We start from the raw sequence: 20,775 nt of genomic DNA on the forward strand, positions 1-20,775 counted from the left end.
GCTAACAAATATTTATAGCACTGTTGTTATGTTGTATTTCAAGTTCACTCTGAAATGATTAAGTCTTGACAGTGGAGAATAAATTGGAAACAACTGAGTGTAGAAATCGGTGAGATAATGATAGTTATATAATGAGGTTATAGTGGACAATGCTAACCTTGTAGTCAAACATTATAGTCATTTTAGCTTACCAATAAATAATGAAAATAATTGTTTTTATCATAGGAGGGCCTACTTTTCCACTTTACTCCAGTTAGGCAGACTTCCAGTCGAAGGTATGGGCAAATTAGCAGGATTCTTATTTAAAGTTTCAGGAATGAAATTTATGAAACTAAAACTAATAAAGTGCTTGTCAGTTAAAAGTTTTTTAAAAAAATATTTATTGCAAGTCTGATGAGTCAGGTTTTCACGCATCAAACCATGTATTGTCTACTTTGGTTTAGTATTAGTAATGATTTCAGTCATCACTAAACAAACTTACCAGCATAATTCATATATTAACACTACATGTTTGAAACCTGTTATTAGCAAGCTTTTGTTGATTTTATAAACATTGTTCAGATGACCATGAACAATGAGACATAGAATTGCATAATCCTATTTTACTTATGCTCTGATTTGTTTTCCAGAGGAGCAAAGGAAGGGACGGATAGTTTTCCTTTTCATTTAAAACTTTAGTTCCTCTTGCCATATGTATCAAAGGCTTGGATTTGTTAAATTAACAAATTGGAATAATGAATCCAAAGTTTGGTACAGATTTATTACATTTTGTTGTCATTTAATAAAGGCAGAACTACAGTTTATTCGAAAATGAAAATCAGCACTTTCTCTCTCCTCATACCTGTATATGAATAAATAAGAGGAAAGTGGGAAATGAACTCCAACTTGCTAGAGCATCTCCCATCTCCTAAACCTTAATTTAAGTTAGGAGTGGAGAACATGTATTTGTCTAGATACTATTGAAGTACAACTATCATTATTTCTCATCGATGTCCATGTCTCTAGGCCTGTTGGGAATTGTAGTTCAGCCATCCCTGGATAAGACTTAAGTTCCGTGCTTTTGGTCTAGTTAGGGTTTAGCAACTTGTAAACTGTGTGGCAAGAGTCAGCACTCTCCCATGCTGGCTGCACTTTTGAATGTAAGGGGGTTTTTTTTGTGTTAATTTGTGGTTTGGAGGAACTGAAGGGGTGGAATGGGTCCATTAAGCCTGGCAGAAGCTTAAGAGAGACATGGCAATCCTTAAAATCTTGAATATCCTCAGTTGGTCCATATTGTCTTTTATTTATGGGAGGAGGGCTAAAGTGCAAAATGAATGCCTGAAAAAAGGTATATAAAATACAGTATATTTTTCAGTCAAGTTCTAACAACAGTTTAGAAGGGGTACTTTTTGATTGCTCCATCAAATACATACTGTCCTTTCAAGGAATGTAATTATACTTTCTTTCTTCAGCTTTGCACACTTTCTCTCTTTCACTCCCTTTTTCTCCAAATCCTGTTAATGTGTGTACCATAAGTAACAGGGTTAGCAGGCACAATTCCACCTCCCCCCATGTCTATATTTATTATACAAGCTTGGATGAGTTTGTGAACATGTCACAGTTTTAGAAAAACCTACCTCATGTTATTGCTGGGAAATCTTAAATTTGACATAGTTTAGAAATGATATAGGACATTTTACCACCAGTTATAAACATTCGTTATAAACTGAATATTTTTCCATTTATATTCTCTGCTATGCATAAAGTCTTATTTTTAATTCTAGATAGGTTTGATTCCCAGGCTAAATGTGCAACAATTATGTTACAGTATTTTGATTTTTGGAATCTTGAATCAAAATTTCAGGGTAGAGAGCCAAAGAAACAATAAACTAAATTGTTGTGATCTTAAAGCATTCCATGGCTGTAGAAATGTTCCTTGGAAGATGGTAATATACAGGATGAAGTAAAGATTTTTTTCCCCATCCTGTACATTTTTTTTAAGAGAGAATGTTCACAGTTGTACTGAATCTAAGCATTAGATTGAGCATTAAGAAAACCAAGAAATCCAGGCAGTTCAAATGAATATAAATTGCAAGCTTAGCCCTCTACAAGAATCTGAACTACTAATGGTTAAAGCAAATTGGCAGTAGATAAGAGTCAATGGAATTCAAGGTGGACTGGACTTAGATCTCTTGTGGGCGCGAAGGGACTGATGGGACAGAAGAGTCTGATGATGCGCTTGAACCCTGATCATCTCCTATGTTAAGTCTGGAGAAAACCCATTTTTAATAAAAAAAAAAAACTTTTAAAAGGTGCCATCGCAACACGCTCTAAGGGTAAATAAATGAGAAGTTGTTGAAAATCTCAATACCTTTTTTTTTTTTTTTTACAAATGAATACTTGAATCAGGACCATGGTACATGAAAACAGAAGTTAGGCATTTCTTTTTATGCTCTTGTATTAGTTAAGCTTACTTGAAACAATATAGAATATATCATATAAATAATCAAATCAAAATAACCCCCGAACTGTTATTTCTCTTGATTTGTGAAATTTAATTAAAATGAATAAAAATTACTACAAGCAAAGAAGCAAGAACTGTTGGGGATTTCCCTTCCCCAGATGCTTTTTGCAGTTCTGCATTTGCAGAACTTTCATAATATATTTATATGATACTCTTTAAAACCACTTGTTTTGTTAACCTTTTTGAGCATGCTCTTTCCTACTCCAAAATGCATACGTTACCTTCTGAAATTAAGCTCCATAAGGAGTAAGGAATAGTATAATTAATTACAAAAATACTTTGAATCAGAGCGCAGCAGCAAAAAGAAGAGCTAAATTTATCATAGCATATCTTGTGCAATTTAATTCAAACTATGTGCTAGGTGATAAAAAAGATTTGGCCACTAATGTCTATTTTCAAGGGTTAAAAATAAAAGTACAACCTTTAAATACAAGTTTTTAGATAGACATGCTTAATTTGACATGTGATATTTTTAGTTTCTTCTGCTTTGAATAGTATAGCAATTTATTTCCTATATGAATTTTCACAAAAGGATTAAAGACATATTTCTATAAATATTATTTATTTAATATAGTTGCGTAGCTATTGTTCTGTAGCAAGTAGCACAAATATTCCCAGATTCCTGGCTGTGTGGTCCCTGTTGCAGTTGGAAGCAGAATAGAAACATCTGAAAACCATTATTTGGATTATACATGCTGGAGTATCTAATCTTACCTTTAGGATCCGGTTCTTAAATCACAGTTCTTCTCACCCTTTATATTCCCAATGTGACACAGCTTCTAATGTACTTGAAGTATAAGGATTCTTTTGATAATACCCAGTATAAATTAAAGTGACAACTGGGATAAACTGGAGTCATATGGATTTGACACAAAATTAGTAGGAAAAGCAAATTTCTCCAGTTATATAAAAGGTAAGATGAAGCTAGTCTTAGGATCTATACAATAGTTTTTGTACATGAATACATTTTTAAAGTTTGTTTTGTCACTTAAGAATGAATGAATTATACATTTTCAACTACATTACTTTCTTTTGGAAGAATTTTGATTATTTTCTGTTTAGAACTTATTTATTTCTCCTTTTTCTGGTTTCAGAGTATGATATCATCCATTGTAAATAGCACATATTATGCAAATGTGTCAGCTACTAAGTGCCAGGAATTTGGAAGATGGTATAAAAAGTACAAGAAGATTAAAGGTAAATTGATTTTAATTATCATTCAATGCCAAACTTTTTAACAGATCATGAATACTTGAAATTTGTTATTCTAAAATGATCAAGAGGTGTTTACAAAGACTAGTTTATATACAGTATCATCAATATTTTTCCAGATACAAAGATCTACTTTGGTTGAAGCAGTTTCTGTATGATCTTCAACAATTTTTATAAGTATTATATCTCAAGGTAAATAAGGGAATATTTCAAAAGTGTTTTTATATATGCACAGTGAAAATATAATCAAAGGAGTTAAATAGCTTCAAGGCCGTTTATAGATGATCATTACTTGTTGTAAGACAAAAAGGGAGAATGTTCTTACTAGATTGGGCTGTGGTTTAAAAGCACCTTCAAACATTAAAAAGCTCTTCCTGTAGTCACAGAATTGCCATTGCAATCACCAAATATTTCTATCATATTATGGGCTTCTACTTCCTTTCTTCATTCAATTTTAAAGCTTTTCTTGTTCTCCTGCCCCTCACCATTTTTTAAAGTAAGTGTAGAGTTAATTGTTAAATATAGAAGAGCAGAATAAGATCTTGATTTCAATTAAGAGGTCAAGGATCTAAGCCCAAAGAGTTTTCTGGATAACTGTGTGCATGCTGCTAACAAGAATTTGAGTTTAAAACTCATTGGAAATGTGTGTGCATGTATATGTAGCATGAGGCAGAATGAAAGGTTACAGTCTGTGTAAAATAAACACAAGCTGCTTTAACATGGTTCAAATAGTGTTGATTCTTCAGCTACAACAAATGGGAGGAGAACAGCAATGAAAAAAATACTAAAGGTATATTTATTGAAAAATAAACAGAACCAAACTTTATCATCATCATCAGAAAGAGCTTTTGTTATATTTCGCTTTCATATTATCTCAATTTCTGTCATATAGTTTTTATAAATGAGAATTTACTTTATATGTAAAATGAAAGGTTCAATTTCAGAAACTAGAATATTCGTGTGAATTTAAAAATAAAGGTTGAGTTACTATGAATCTGGTCAGCAAGATCAGCCATCATTCAAGGTCAATCCAGTTGAAACAACCACTGTTGTACACATACATCTTAATTTTTTGTTACATTAAACTAATTGTAAAAAAGCTATTCTAATTTAATATTGCAAATGGAAAATGATGAAGAGCTTCAAAATCATTTTATTGGCATTTCAGTTGAACATAATCTGCTCTGTGAAATGTGTTTCTGATTTATCCACTAATGTCTCTTTTAATAAAGCAGTGGGAACTAACTGGTTCCTTCTTAATCAAAACCATGATTTCCTAAACATAAGCTATGAGATTCTGTTACAAGTTGCCACATACAGATCTCTTTGGTCAATCCTTTCCCCTCCTATTCTGTTGAACTAAACAAACAGTAAAATAATTATACATACAGAAAGATCAAAGTAAATATGACTAATGCATAGCAAAAATTTTAAAAACTTTCTGAAAGAAAAAAAGCATTAGGTTGCAGAACATATATTTAATGTTTAAACAAATATGAGAAACTGAACAATCAATAATTTGATATCATTAGCAACAGATGTAAAAGTTATACGCAAAGAGCAGTTGAAATAAACATGCTCAGGTTATAGTTGTGGAATCCATTACATATTCAACATTGCTATTATGCTTAGCTCATATCAACTTATGTTTTTATATCAACCAGGCTTGCATTTTGTATTGGTGAGATCCACATTTATTAACATACAAACTTCTGAAAATTGATTGCAGTCCATTAAAACTGATACTAGAAAAAAATCATATATACTGTATCATTTTTGGAATTATTTGCTCCCTTCCTGAAAACTAGGAACTGTTTTCAGCTGTAACTGTCCTATCGTTTTACTTTCCTTTGCCCTTTCATAATTTACATTTGAAATTTTATATTGTACATTTATAATAAAGATTTATCTTAGCAATTCATAGAAATTTGTAATAATAATTATGATTACAACAATTACAAATAATAAACATAGTAAGAATAATAGCAGTGAAATTCTTATGCTGTTTGCACCGTATGCAAGGCAGAGGAGTGTATATAGAAAAAATTAAATATGCAGTCTTACTCATGTAGGCTTTCATAACACTGATCAATTTTACCATTGTTGGGAAGCACCCAGCCTGGCAGGGAGGAGGGATCAAGCACAGAATTAGCCTGGAGTCACTGTGCAACCACAAAAGGGCTAGGACTGATCTCCCCCCTCCCGATTTCCTTGGAGATTTATCTAATTGTTGCTAAAAGTAGGCTGCGAGACTGGGGTGATTCCTGTATTATAGGCGGAGCATAATAAAATAGTTACTTTGAGCTCTCCATGTGTAGGTCTGGTTGTTTGCACTTGACAACCACAAACCAATTGAATGCATTTTGAGGGATGAAATCAATACAGATCCATCAATATGTGTTCTGTAAATTGCTTGTATGAGGTGTGCCATAATTTTTTGCTACCATGGATACATGAAATTCAGCAAAATATTGCTTTATTTTAAAATGTAGCTGATCAAATTTAGTATATCATTGAGATATATTCACAATAATATTTTAATTAACTTGAGAGGCACTCAAGTGGCTAGGGGTGGATGGTGAAAAGTTTATATGTTATCAGTTCATATCATATTGATGTCTTCTATAATTTATTTATTAAACAAATTATATGGCTTTCCATCTCATGGAAAGTAACTTTGGGTGCTGTACAACAATAATTGTTTTATTATATATAGTATCTAAAATATTTGTGCCACTTTTTGTATCCTTTGTTTTGCCTTTGTTTAGTAAAACAGAACAAAGTGAAAAAAACCAATGAAAGAAAAGAATAAAAACAATATAACAATATAAGAGCTTTTTCAACATGTAAAATATATATTAATTTTATAGAAAATATTTTCAGTGAAGGATGACACTATATCAAAACTTTATTATGCTCACAACTAACATAAAGCATATTTCATTGTGATCATCCACACATAATCCAAGTCTGTAAGCAACTCCTTCTGAAATTTCAAACAGCATCATTTTTCTCTTTCTGTATTTTATAAATTTTGAAAGCTTATGTAAATGAGGTCCATTGCATATAATAATAAGGACTTAATTGGTACGGGCTGTAAAAAGCCAGATGACTACTAGATAGCAGCAAAGAACTTTTCCTGTCACTGGTCCTATTTAGTGGTTATCTGGATTTTTGAAGCAAAGATCTGATAGTCCCAATAGTTCTAATTGTGATCTGTTTATAAAATTCTATACAGTAGGCTGTATTCAACACTGTGAAATGGAACTTCTGCTATACATTCCTTTGGGGTATGTGAAAAAGAAAGGAAAATGAATTCTGCCAGTATTTCTTTCAAAAGACAATGCAATAAGACTTGCTTCCAGGGACGTTTGCACAAGATGCAAATTTAGTGGATAGCTTAATAAAATGACTAAGAATGTTAGTATACAGTACCTATCATTTCTAGAATCCTTTAATAAAAATACTTCATTGCTGAAGAACTTGTTTTTTTCCCACTGTCTACAAGTAATTTTTCCTCCTCTGATGGTGGTATTTATTTGTTTTCAAGTCAGGACAGTTCCTTGCAGTTTTCTTGGCCAGATTTCTTAACTGGTTTGCCAGTTCTGCTTACTTCCTAGGGGTGTGAGAGAGAGTGACTGAGTCCCCAAGGTCACTCAATTGATTATATGCCTAAGGGAGAACTAGAACTCATGGTCTCCTGGATCCTAGCCTGGTGCCTTAACCACTACACCAAACTGGTTCTCCATAGCAATATCAATAGGCTTTAGAAAATAATTGTAATCCTGAATTATTGGCGATCAATGTTTTACTAGGCAACTCTATTTGTCATCGCAATCGGTTCTTGAGTTCCCATTAGGGGGTGGCTGTTATGTTCATATTCTGTAAACTTGGCCATTTTTGATATAGAATGCTGGATTAGGTTGAGTCTTGGATGTGATTCAAGACTTGATCTTGGGTTCTTAAAAATTTACAACTACTTTCTGAAGTGATTTCATATTAATGCACTAATGTGAAAAGTTAACAGAAGTTGTATAGAAGGTATAGCGATCTTCATATTTGTGCTAGGTAATAAGATTTACTGGAAAATTAGTTGACTGATGTGTACTATTTTGAAAATAGATTTTCAGTGTATTTGCAGGAAATCATTTTAGGAAGCATTTCATGACTGCCAAATACTATAGTGGAACTGCCTTTTTGGGCACACAAATCGCAGATGTGCAAATAGTTTTCCTGGTCAGAGACCAGACAGTAAATAACACTGATAGATGGTTGGGGTAAACATGAAGTTAAGTGTTGACTGGAAATGAGATTTCTGAAATTACCTCTTTGCTCATAATTGGGTTAAGTGGGTTTTGATGAAAAGAAATAAGTAATTAAGATAATCATAGTTTTTAAATGAATTACCCACATGAAAAGCACCTCCCATGCTCTAGAATAGTTCTAGGAAGTCAAGACTGGTAATTAGAGAGTCGCTTGACAGTGAGAGGGGCAGCATATAAATTTAATAATAAATGAAATAAATTATACTGTGTATCTTTATCTACTTCCTCCTAGAGGCTAGTAATGGTATTATACTTTTGTTTTTCTCATGTCATGAAAACTAGCTACAGGTATACAACATGTAATGTATATTTGCTTTTCCTGTTACTGCTATTCAGTATTGTTTAGCGATGACAATATTAATGTTATTTTTATAGGATTATATAGACAATATCAGAAGTTGAGTCTGTATAGAAGTTTGGCAATAACACCACATTTATTTAGGATTTTTCAAAATGTTAGGTTTTCATTATCACTTGAATAGGTACTTATTATTTTTTTAAATAAGAATATATTGGTGGTGGGGGAGAAGGGAAGAAGAGCCATAGTTTATTGTTTTGTCCTGTTATAACCCATTTTGAGTTGACCAGGCTATGCAAAGCAAAAATGAAACAAAATAAATGTAAAGTTTAAATGGGTTAAAATTTATAAATAGATGCAAATGTTTGCTTCCCGAATTTGCTGTTGAAAGAAGACAAAGTATTTTAAATATTCTATAGTATTTTATTGATACTTGATAAATATTTCAAAACTGAATATCCACAATTCTTTGAAGATTTACGGAACTGCTTAGGAATGGTATATGTGAACAAGGGGTTATTTAAGAGAATCTCTTATAACGTTTATTTTTTAATTTTTTTATTTGATTTTGAGTCTGCCTGACTCCTTAATACTCTGAGTGGTTTACAGTTAAAAACAGTAGTTGAACTTATACTGAAGTAGTGAATGTGCATTGGAGTTCTGAAAAAAAAATAGGGTGTATATCCCATAACTCATTTGGGGGTATGAATTTGACCCTGTGGTCTGCTGAAGGGACATAGTGTTTATACAGCAGTGATTTGGCTGCACATATGTCATGGGAGAAAGAATACCAGTGATTTCAAGTGTTTCAAGTGTTTACAAAGACATGATATGGGAATTGATGATATTATAAACAACAACAAATAAAAAGGCAAGACAGTATCAGCCGTGTATTTTTTTTCTGCATATAGTTACACACACACACACACACACACACACACACAAATGAGTTTATGGAATGGAAAAACTAAAGGTCCCTGCGTATGCAAACGAGTATATAAATTATACAATATAATATTTTGATTGTTTCTGCACAATGAAATAAGATACTTCCAATCAGAAAGTATTGGAGATTTATAAGCAATATATCAGTAGTTAAAATATTAGAGTAGAACTGGGCAAACCCAGCTTCAAATCCTCTGTCAGTAATAGAAGACTTTGAACCAGTCATTTTTCTCAATCAAACCTGACTCCCAAGATTGGAAATAGAATTGCTATGCTACTTGGAACTTGTGGAGAAACTGCAGGATATAAATGTACATATTTATGAATGAATGAATAAATAAAATAAATCCTAGTTGAAGGTAAATATTTGGGGACTTAATCTTTGAGTTTACTAGTGCAACAATAAAATATTAGCACAATTAATTGATGCTTCATTGGAAGGCTGACCCAATGTAATCAACTTGGGTTCTTAAAATTCATGTAATCCTTACTACATGTCAGATTTATAAAGGATAAACATTATTAGGTTAATTTAGTGTAGAATACTGTGTTAATATAGGGTTTGCATTAAAGAAAAAACAGGTTAATGCAACTCTGTTCATTTGTAATCCGTGATGTCATTTCAAATTAAAGTAATGGTATATTTTTATTACTTAATTTATTTTAACAGTGGAACGAGTTGAAAGAGACAACCTGTCAGAATATTGTGTTCTTGGTCAACGTCCCATGCACTTACCGAATATCAACCAACTGGCAACTTTGGGCAAAACAAATGAACAATCTCCTCATGGTCAAATTCACCACAGTACTCCAATCAGAAACCAAGTGCCAACGTTACAACCAATCATGAGCCCTGGTCTCCTTACACCTCAGCTCAGTCCACAACTAGTAAGGCAGCAAATAGCAATGGCCCATTTGATAAACCAACAGATTGCAGTAAGTCGACTCCTGGCTCATCAGCACCCACAGGCAATTAATCAACAGTTTCTAAATCATCCACCTATCCCTAGAACAATCAAACCAGAACCAACAAACTCATCAGTGGAAGTCTCTCCAGATATCTATCAGCAAGTCAGGGATGAGCTGAAGAGGGCAAGTGTCTCCCAGGCGGTCTTTGCAAGAGTGGCTTTCAATCGCACCCAGGTATCATATTTTATTTATTTAACAAGCATTTTATTCCATTTTTCTGTTTAAAAAAGGCTTTTTAAAAATCACCTCAAAAAGATAATCTCTGTCATCTGGTTTTCACTTTAAATGACATGGAACAAATGGAAAATAAAGGAAGAAGACACTTCTCAACAATTTTATTCCATTTCCCTACTCCATCTTGCAAAATTGGAACAATGCATTAAAAAAACCCCAACCATTGTATAACATTTCACAAGACTATGATGATATAGTGCCTTCTGTCCTTTTATTTTTTTATATAAAACTTGTATTTTTATGCTGTAGAAACTGGATCAAAATGATTGAGAAAAGATGGAAGAGATTGTTTAGATTTCTTTCTTTCATCTCCCTTTAGAAACGTATAGAAAAACAATGATCCCAGAAATATCTTTTTGAACTTAATCTGTTAAATTCTTAATAAAGCTAGAGAATCAGACGCTGGTGACCTTACCATTATCTATTTAGTGCATATATTTGAATTTTTGTTGTTTGCAATCTATTAATCTATTAATTTTGTAATAATTTCCTTCCAAATGAATAAATTTTAACAAAAACATTATGGCCATTTACTTCCCAAAATTCAAACTAGATTATTATTCACCACATTATGTATAGTTATTTTTGTCTAGGGAAGCCAATAATGTTGTTTAGATTTAATAGTACCTAATATGTCTCCCCCTGGTTCATTAAAGTTCAAATCACCTTTTCCCTTAAAGACAAAATGTCTGCTTTTTTCTGCTTGATGAAAAGCAGGCTGCATGGGTATATTTGAGATAGAAGCAAACAAACAAGCAGGAAAATTACATCCCTATAATTTATTTCAACTTCTAGTTCTGACTATGCACAGAAGCATATTTAACTTTGGATTTTTAAAATATCGCAAGAATGCATGAACTATAAATTTTTGTGACTACTTTTTCAGCAGTACCTTTTAATTATGGAGCATTTTGGGGAGCCAGTAACATTGTTTGCCACATAGACAATAATGAGAACCATATTTGTTAGTCTTCAGACGGTATTACCAATATGGTGAATTTAAGCACCATAATACTTATATACTCATTTGTGAATTACTTCCACAGAACCTGAAAATTAGAAAAACAAATTAATGGATGAAATCCTCTCATTTTAGTATCATGAGTCTCTGAGTTTGCTGATTTTGGAATTTAATTTGGCCTTGGGAACTTTTTGTCATGATTGAATGTTTTATATATTTCCCGTAAAAATTATACAATTGTTTTATTATTATCTTCCATTGGGAAGACAGCAGTGTATATAATAATGTAATAGTAACATGAAATATTTTGAGTCCTGTGGTTACATTATACATAATATAATATATAATAGCTGCTTTCCTAAGAAAAGTAACTCTGGGGAGATTGTTTTCTTTTTAATCTGCTAGAGTTTCAAATATATGAATGCAATAATTAAAATGAGCCAGATATTATTGTCTTCTTTTTATAATCTTCCTGCATTTTTTCCCATCCTTTTTTCATTTTGTTCTTTCCTCCAAAAAAATTTGTAAACGGGAATGATGAAGAGTTCTACAGTACCTTTCGCTTGGTAATGGTAGAAGCTGAGAAGTATTGTCTGAACATGAGAGGGAAACAAAGAGACCAATGTGGAGCAGAGTTGTCAGATAGGAAAGGTTTTAAGTGTTTATGTGAAAACAGTTTGATGTACTTTCATTTCATTTCTCCTTTCAACATTTTTCCAAAGAAAGGACATGGGAAGTTTGCATAGTTCTGTTTTGATATATGGATATTGAACACTTTGGACATTACGGTACACAATATAAATATGAATGTGAAATTCAGCTTTACATAATAGTGCACCATAATTTCTTTCTTGAAGCTCAGACCATTATAAGAGTAGAGTAGTGAAGCAAAGGTGGAGATTTTATCTTGTACTAAAATTCACTTAATGAATTTTTGGGGCACTGCCACATTGGAAATTCCATATTGTATGGCAATTAAATAAACTAGCAGCATATTTTCAATACTTTATTTCTGCTATTAGAATTATAAGATGGCTGTATCTAGTAAAACAAATGTCCTTTTAATCAGCATGATTATATTTTTCAAGCTGGCAGAATACACAAGTATATGATTTTATTTTTTTAATGTTGCTTTTAGTTTGAAAAAGTATTTCATTCTCTTGGATCATAACCTATTATGCATTTATGTATGTATATAGATATTGTTCTATTTCACCCTCTATAAAACCAAATATAATAAATGTAGACAAAATGTATACAGTGACATATTTTGAAGTTGGCCCAAAAGGTACGCAGTTACATTTGTAGATCTTATAATATTGTTATTAAATATATCGTTGTATGTTTTACACTGTAGCTTCTAAATCTGCATAGACATACTTTTCAACATACAACATGTTGTTCTTTAATATTTGATTTGAAGAACTCTTTTCCTTGATAAGTGACTGAACTAGTCAGCTATTTGGAACATTTTTTGTCTTTGCCACAGAAGCTTAAGCCTCATTTACAATATTTTTAGTGTGGAATCATAGAACCAATATGTTATTATGGGTGTAATGATTCCCTTTAAAATAAAATGTTTTTTTTAATTGTTGTGGCTAATGATTAAGTAATACCCCTTTCTGAAATTACATTTCAGAGATACAGTTTACGAAAACTGTTGGAATATATTATCCCAGCAAGTTATGGAAGAGAGGGAGAGAGAAAAAAGAAACAGATATCTAAATAAAAATCGAAATTTTCATAATAAATAATGGAAAGGATCCAAAATATTCAAAGAATCTAACAGAATTCCCTCTTTCAAAATACATTACAAATAATAATCATTGTGATTTTATAAAATAAAGCCAACTTGGAATACAACTGGGATTCAGAGAACCCACTGGCTATGCTTGGACAATATAGCTGATATATTCTATCAATATCCAAGTATAAGGACATACTCTGTACCAGTGTCCCACTATTTGGGATGTAACAGTTAAGCAGGAAGTGACTATGTTTGACACACTATCTCTTCCTGCTGTTTTGTTTTGAAAAATGGCAATGATCTACTGGCACCACTTCAAAAAGTGTTTCCCAAAAGTACTGCAAAATGGATAAAAGTGTTCTTTTTTCTTTCTGTAATGATACACATACTCATTACCCAGTCATATCCGGATGCATCATGCGGAAGCCGTGCCCACCCCACTGCCGGCAATGGCAAAACTGTCCCGATACGTTGCACGACGTCACGTGATGTCGCGAGTTTGACATGTCTGCGATAAGCAGTAAAAAAGATTTTCTAATAAGTGTTTTTGGGTAATGGAGGAAAAAGTTTGGGAAGTACTGACTTTAAAGAAAGCTTTCTTTCTCTATTTTGTATCCTCCCCATCACATACTCAAGGGAAGGGGAAAAAGTAAAAGACTAATCCTAGTTTTGGAACCCATTTTAGACTTCATTTCTGTGCTGACAGTAGTTAACTCTTTTATCTTCATTGATATAGCATAGTCGATTAAAGGGAGCATAGTTTAACCTCATACAACCCCATTGTTAAATTACCTTTTAACCTTCCTTACAGTCCAGTTAAGCAATTCATAAGAACCATTCAACCATTTTTTTCCTATCTATTTTTAAATTGGGAAAATCTGCTAAAGAGGAAAATATGGAAGGGCTATAAGGTGCCTTTTCCCTGGTAATATTAGGGCTTTCTATCTGGAAGTATCCTTGCCTAAAATGCTGAAATATAGCACTAGGATATTGTATTGGATCAAGTTTGCATACCAAGATAAACGTTAACAGTAAACAATAGTTTGGCACATACAGTTGAGGAACCTGGTAAAAGATCAGGAGAGATACAGAAATTTGAAGTTACACAATTGCAGAAAAGTTGTAAAAAAAGATGTTTAGTTGCCAGACTCATGAATATTAGCATATATGGAGAAAAGATTCACTTAATAACTGGGTTACTAACTTATGAGCTGCAATGGTTCACTTAACAACTGTGACAAGAAAGGTCTTAAAATGGGCCAAAACTCAACAAATGTCTCACTTAACAACAAAAATTTTAGGCTCAATTGTGGTCGTAAGTCGAGGATTACCTGTATATATTTATATTATAATGTTGCCTTATTATAGCATTAAATAATCTGTATTACTGGATTTAGCAATATTGTTGCATATATTAATTCTATGTTTGGTCTTTTGAAAATTGCAATTTGAAATATTCAAAAAATTTACTGAGGAAGAGAACCTCAACAATAACTTGATAGAAAGGTAAAATATGAATAATTCAAATAAATAATTATTTATTATCTGAAATAGATAGTGAGATTTGATCTCATTTGTTTATATTGTTTCAGGCAAGCTTCATTTATTCATTAGATTTATATTCCACCTTTTGTACTGGAGCTTAAGGAGGCATACATAGGGCTTCCTTCTGTTTATCTGCATTCAACAGCCCTTTGAGATTTATTTATCATATTTTTTAAAGTTATGCTTGCTTCCATTAGTATGTGTCTGTATGTGTGTGTATGAATGTTACGAATTATACCCCTGCACATTTCCATATTTTGCTTCTGTAGAAATCTTTGGCAGAAATGCATTCTAAAGTTTCTGGAGGATTTACACTCAGATTTTATAGCTGAGGTGAAATGAACCTGATTAAAATGTTGGGTTTGTACACTCTGCTTTTCATCCATCACAAAACATCAGTTGGGGAAGAATGGGGCATTTCTCCTGGATTTTCACTTCTTACAAAGCAGATACCATCATTTAAAAATACATAAATAAGACAGAAGATTATAAGGGATGAAAATTAATAGCATCAGGTGAAAATAATTGAAGTTAAAATTCTAAGCAAATGTAGGGACTTTTTGGAATGGTGAACACATTTGAATGCTGAGAGAAAGTTGTAGATGCTTTCATAGCATGACTGCCATATTAAACAAGTCCTGACAGAAAAACAGCCATTAACCAGAAGCCAACTTTGTTCACCACCATCCAGTATAACTCCCGATTCCCAATGATTCTTATCACTCCTAGTTATCAGTTTTTCAGATCAGATTGACACACAAGACAAGATTCTTGCAATACTAACTTACAACCCTTTATAAAAAATGGGAGGCAGTGATTTGATTTCATGGTTATATTGGAGGAGGGAAGATTGCACCTTGAAAAGATTCTGGAGGAAATAGGTTCCCTAAACCTATTTCAGAAGTTTCAGACTAGGATGTAGGACTGAAACAATATTGATTACACTTTTGGATGGCTCGGGATGGGTGACTGCATTCATTTTGGCCTCCTTGCTCTCTCAGCAGTCTTTGATTCCATCAACCATGGTGGTATCCTTCTGGACTGTGACTAAGAAATTAGTATTATAGTGGCTCTTTTCCTTGCTGTAAACTGGTTCTAGTCAATATTGGTAGTGGTGAAGCCTCTAGGATCATCTTTTGGCACTGAGAAAAATATAATCATATATCTATGTACACCACCCAAAGCACAATTTGCAAGTGGGGCAGCTTATACATTCTTTAAATCAGCAAATAAACAAGTCTAAGGAAATATAGATTTGTTTTCTATCACAATTAACTAGTACATTCCAAAATACTAAAACATGGCTAGATTGATAAAGATTAACCAAAGCTTAGCATAATTTCTTGACAGAGTCCGTATGTTCTTTTCTGGAGTTCTTCAGAAAGCCCACCAGAGGTGAATTCAATATACCGTATTGATTGGAGTTGTGGTTTAATCTTGCATTTCCTTCACAATTCCCCTCTGTCATACAAGCACTTATTGTCTTTCCTAAAAATTAACAGCCTAATAAAGACAGTTTATTAAGCTAATGTAATAGCAGCATTTTCTTTGAGGACTAAAACATTTTATTTTAATATTAAAAATTGAATTTCCATCATTACACATTATATACATTTTATTTAAATCAGCTTGAATACTGTCATTCCAAGCCTAAGCAGGTATCTCATGAGAGATGCATACGTTAAGCATTAGTTAAATTAGTTTTTAGGTTCTATCTCATACCAATATATGATAATTAAAATTTAAAATAATGCCACATTGAAATGGCACGTTATGAAACATAATTATCTAAACTATAAGTATACACGTGCATCCAGAATAATGTCATAAAAGTTACAGGTCTGTTTATACAAGATCAGAAGCCATTAATACTGCAGTTTTATGCATGCCCATGAAGTAATCTCCGTTTACTTTATTGGAATGTTCTCCCAGGGAAATGTATACAGGATTGCAGCCTTACTATATCTGTTGTGAAAAATAACACTGCATAATTTAATCACATCTTTATTGTATTCAACATGTTGAAATAGTTTAAATCTCTATAAAATATCACAATGTTTTCTGGGAGTTAAGAAGCATAGTAAACTAAAATAACCAAGGTAGTCCATTTGGATTTTCAGTATTAACTCCAAATATGCTGGAATTTAAAAGATAATTTTGTATTTTATTCTAAATTATAATGTTTTCATTAAAAAAGTATTTCCTGCTTGTAAGTTTTGCATTAATTAGGAAGGAAGGCCTCTCAAGGTGCATTCTACATGTTGCTTTATATAATGGAAAGCACAATTTATTCCATATGTTTAAAGAGTGACCCTGCATACTAAGAACAATTATACAAATTGTAAAATTCCAACGTTATTGCCCTTCAGATTTATTGGAAATATATCTTTTAAAAATTCCCGTCTAACATGTTGTTGTCCTGAAATCTCTGGAGGGTACTCAGTTGCAGAAGGTGATCTGCGTTGTTGGCCTTATACATATGATTGTGACCATTTAGATATTGTATTTACATGGTGATATAAAACCAAAACAGTTTTCACAGTTTGTTCTACTGCCTGTAAAATTTATTACTGTAACATTTCTGGGTGTTTTTCATACTAAATCATAAATAAGAATCTGGATAGAGTAGAGTAGAGTAGAGTAGAGTAGAATAGAATAGAATAGAATAGAATAGAATAGAATAGAATACTTTATTTGACCAACTGTGATTAGACACACAATTTGTTTCCGGTGCATAAGCTCTCATTGTAAATGCAAAATGACAAAGTAGTAATAATCATAATAACATAGTAAATATAATGATAATAATGATACCAATAAGAGAAGGTAGTAGAACAGATGAGAAAGATAATAACAATACAGCCATACTACATGGGTAACTATACTTAGACATAAGACAGTACTATGGGAATTAGGTGTTCAGCAGACTGATGGCACGAGAAAAAAACCTTTGTATGTGTCTAGTTATTTTGGCTTGTAATGTCCTGTAGGTGCGTCCTGAGGGGAGGAGTTGAAACACTTTATGTCCAGGATGTGAGGGGTCTACTGGTATTTTCTCAGCCCTCTTTCTGACAATGGAGTATACAGGTCCTCAATGGAAAGCAGGCTGGTTGCAATAGTTTTTTCTGCAGTCCTAACTATCTGTTGAAGTCTGTACCTGTCCTGTTTGGTTGCTGTACCAATCCAGACAGTTATAGAAGTGCTAATTATAGACTCAATAATTGCTCTGTAGAACTGTAACAACAGCTCCTGGGACAGTCTGAATTTCCTGAGTTGATGCAGAAAGAACATTCTTCGTTGTGCCTTTTTAATGATGGTTCTAATGTTAGGTGTCCATTTCAAATCCTAGGAGATTATAGAACCCCAAAACTTGAAGGTCTCTACTGTTGATACTGGTGTTGTCTAATTTAGTAAGAGGTGCTAGAATAGGAGGGCTCCTCTAAAACCCACTTTCATTTCTACAGTTTTAAGCATGTACAGCTCCAGATTGTTCCGGCTGCACCATAGGGCCAGTTGTTCAACCTCTCATCTGTATGCATCTCATCCTAAATGAGACCAATGACTGTATTATCTGTAAACTTTCAGTACTTTGTCAGTACTGGATTTGCACAAGTTGCCTCCTATTTTTAACTGAGGTATAATTTCAGAAAAATTCCTAGTAGTTAATAGAACTCTCAAGGGTAAATGGATTCATGAGATACCAAATGTTAACTGCTTTATTTACAGTCAAATTCTGTGTTAAGTAGCACACTTTTTCTGTTTGCTTTTACAATCATCTTGTAAAAGTCTTTGAAATACTGTTGTTGAAGTTGGAAAATGATTCCTATTCAAACAACCAATCTACAAATGTAAATTATTTTTTTTCCTTGGTGAGCAAAGACAAATATTTGATAAGTAGGCATAGGTCTTCTTTACCCCAGAATTTCAGACTATGTACTTATGTCCAGTTGTGAATGCTTAACTTCCTTGAATTATGATACTGTAGTTTTAGATATAGATTACAGCATCCATAATTGGAGCTCTAAAATTCATAATTGCCATCATAGATATCCAGTTTTTTTTTAAATGTAATAAATATGTGTATATCCAATGGGATTCTAAAGCAAATAAATTTATGCTGTGGGTTTCCATTCTCTGTTTCTGCCCTTTAGCAGAATACTACAGAAATGAACACAATCTCTAGCTAACTTCAGGCATTTCCTAAAAACAGCAATGCTACAGTTAGTCTGGCTGGACTGGTTTCTTTGCCATGCACCTGGTACATATCACTTTAAGAATAAATCATGCCTCATTAAATTACAATTAAATGAAATCATGATCATTTGTTTTTCTTGAAGAAGATGCTTTGCATATTGAAAGCCTAATTTGTTGCAGGTGAGAAAAAGACGAACAGATTATTTAGTATCACTTTATTTTTATTTTTATTTCATAATGCTGATTGTTGATTCATTTTTGTGTATACCAACTCAGAGCTATATGAATATAAACGAGGGCTCTCATGATACTTTGTTTTATTGACTTTGTTATCACTCTGTCATCTATTATCAGCACAGTCTGTCAGAGCAGTCTATTCAGAATGCATTGTAATAGATTTCCATCCTGAGACATTTTCTCATGAACAGATTCTTCACAGTTCATTGCCACCTATTTTTTGCCATTTTCAGTGGTGTTCTGCAAGTTTTCTTCTCGCTTTTTGTATTCTTTAAATAGAAAGGGTTGCATAGGACACCTCTGAATCTGATATTTCAAGTGCTGTTCTCTTGATAGCTTAACACAAGTCAGGAGTGTATATGCATATAACCATTCTGCCCAGATTGCTTCAAAAGTGAGGTTTTGCATAACCCTACTGGTAAGACTGAACTGTTTTCCATAGCTTTAGAGTAGTATTTGGCTCCAAGAAGATTATGACCATCTTCGTTAGTTTTCCACTAATGGCTTCATAAGGAAAGTGGATCTATATTCCTGGATCCTCCATGGGCTAAGCTGGAGCTGAGCTTCACACTGCACTCCCCCTCTGCAAAAACCATTCCAGAGTCACAGCACCAAAAGCCCCTTTGTGCTGAAAAAAAAGTGAAAAGCAGCTCCTAAACCACAGTGCCAAAATCCTCTTTGTGCTGTGAGTAGGGGAAGTTGGAAGCAGTCTCTTACCATACTGAGGCTTGGGGACTGGGAGAGACTAAGACTGGATAGCTTGGCTTGGAAAGAATACTTGCTTAATGACTTGTTATTCTCGGTTTGGATAACAGAGCAGTGGGGAGTGCTGGTATTGCTATCACTAAATGATGCAGTCATCTGCTGCCGTGTTTTACGACTGTATCACTTAGCAATGGAAATTCCAGTCCCAATTGTGATCATAAATCAAGGACTAGAAGATAGTGGTAAATACAGTCAACATAGTGATCTCTACATGATTTCATTTTTTATTATACAGATTATTTACTGAAAGGAAACATTAACAATTACCCCAGTCAGTAGGCTTCCATACTGCTGGATATTAGACCCAAATGAAATGAAATAGTTGTAATCTGTATTGTAAGAAATCTGATTAATGATTTTTTGATATCTGAGAAATGATAGTTGCTGGGTTACAACAGTAATAAGGGGCTACTACCTTTATATATTATTTTGTTTGTTCATTGCCAAAGTTTCTGACTGGTAAGAAATAAGGCACTGGAGTAGGTCTACTTATAGCCCAATCAGTAAAGTTTTTGTGTTATTGTTATTAATACTTTTCACATTTATTCATATGTAAGAAACTGGGAGTGAGCACACTTTTTGAGAGTCCTTTAGCATGGGAAACTGATGTGATAATATTGTCAAGGTATATCTGAATTATCTGTTTCTCCAGCACTGGAGATGGAGGATCCACCCGTGGGTTGTGACTGTATTCCTGCCCAATCAGATCAAGTCAGCCAAAGTTGTCACGCCCTGTCCTTGGACCTATGCCCAGTCTTGACTTGATCTGCCCAAGGACAGGACGTACAACTCTGGCTCTTAGGTACAGTCCGATTCATTAGTAGGTTCCTCCATCTTCAA

General features: G+C 33.2%; 1 protein-coding gene across 1 annotated transcript in view; it reads left to right on the forward strand.

The window, feature by feature from the left end:
* SATB2 (SATB homeobox 2) overlaps window positions 1-20,775 on the forward strand; it is a 127,112-nt gene that overhangs the window by 52,089 nt on the left and 54,248 nt on the right. Inside the window, exons 6-7 of the mRNA XM_015813030.1 lie at window positions 3,598-3,700; window positions 9,954-10,426. Coding sequence (XP_015668516.1) covers window positions 3,598-3,700; window positions 9,954-10,426 — 576 coding nt within the window. The remainder of the gene's footprint in view (window positions 1-3,597; window positions 3,701-9,953; window positions 10,427-20,775) is intronic.

This window comes from Protobothrops mucrosquamatus, unplaced genomic scaffold (genome assembly GCF_001527695.2).
Source record: "Protobothrops mucrosquamatus isolate PMUCROS unplaced genomic scaffold, P.Mucros_1.0 scaffold129, whole genome shotgun sequence".
NCBI classification, from domain to species: Eukaryota; Metazoa; Chordata; class Lepidosauria; order Squamata; family Viperidae; genus Protobothrops; species Protobothrops mucrosquamatus.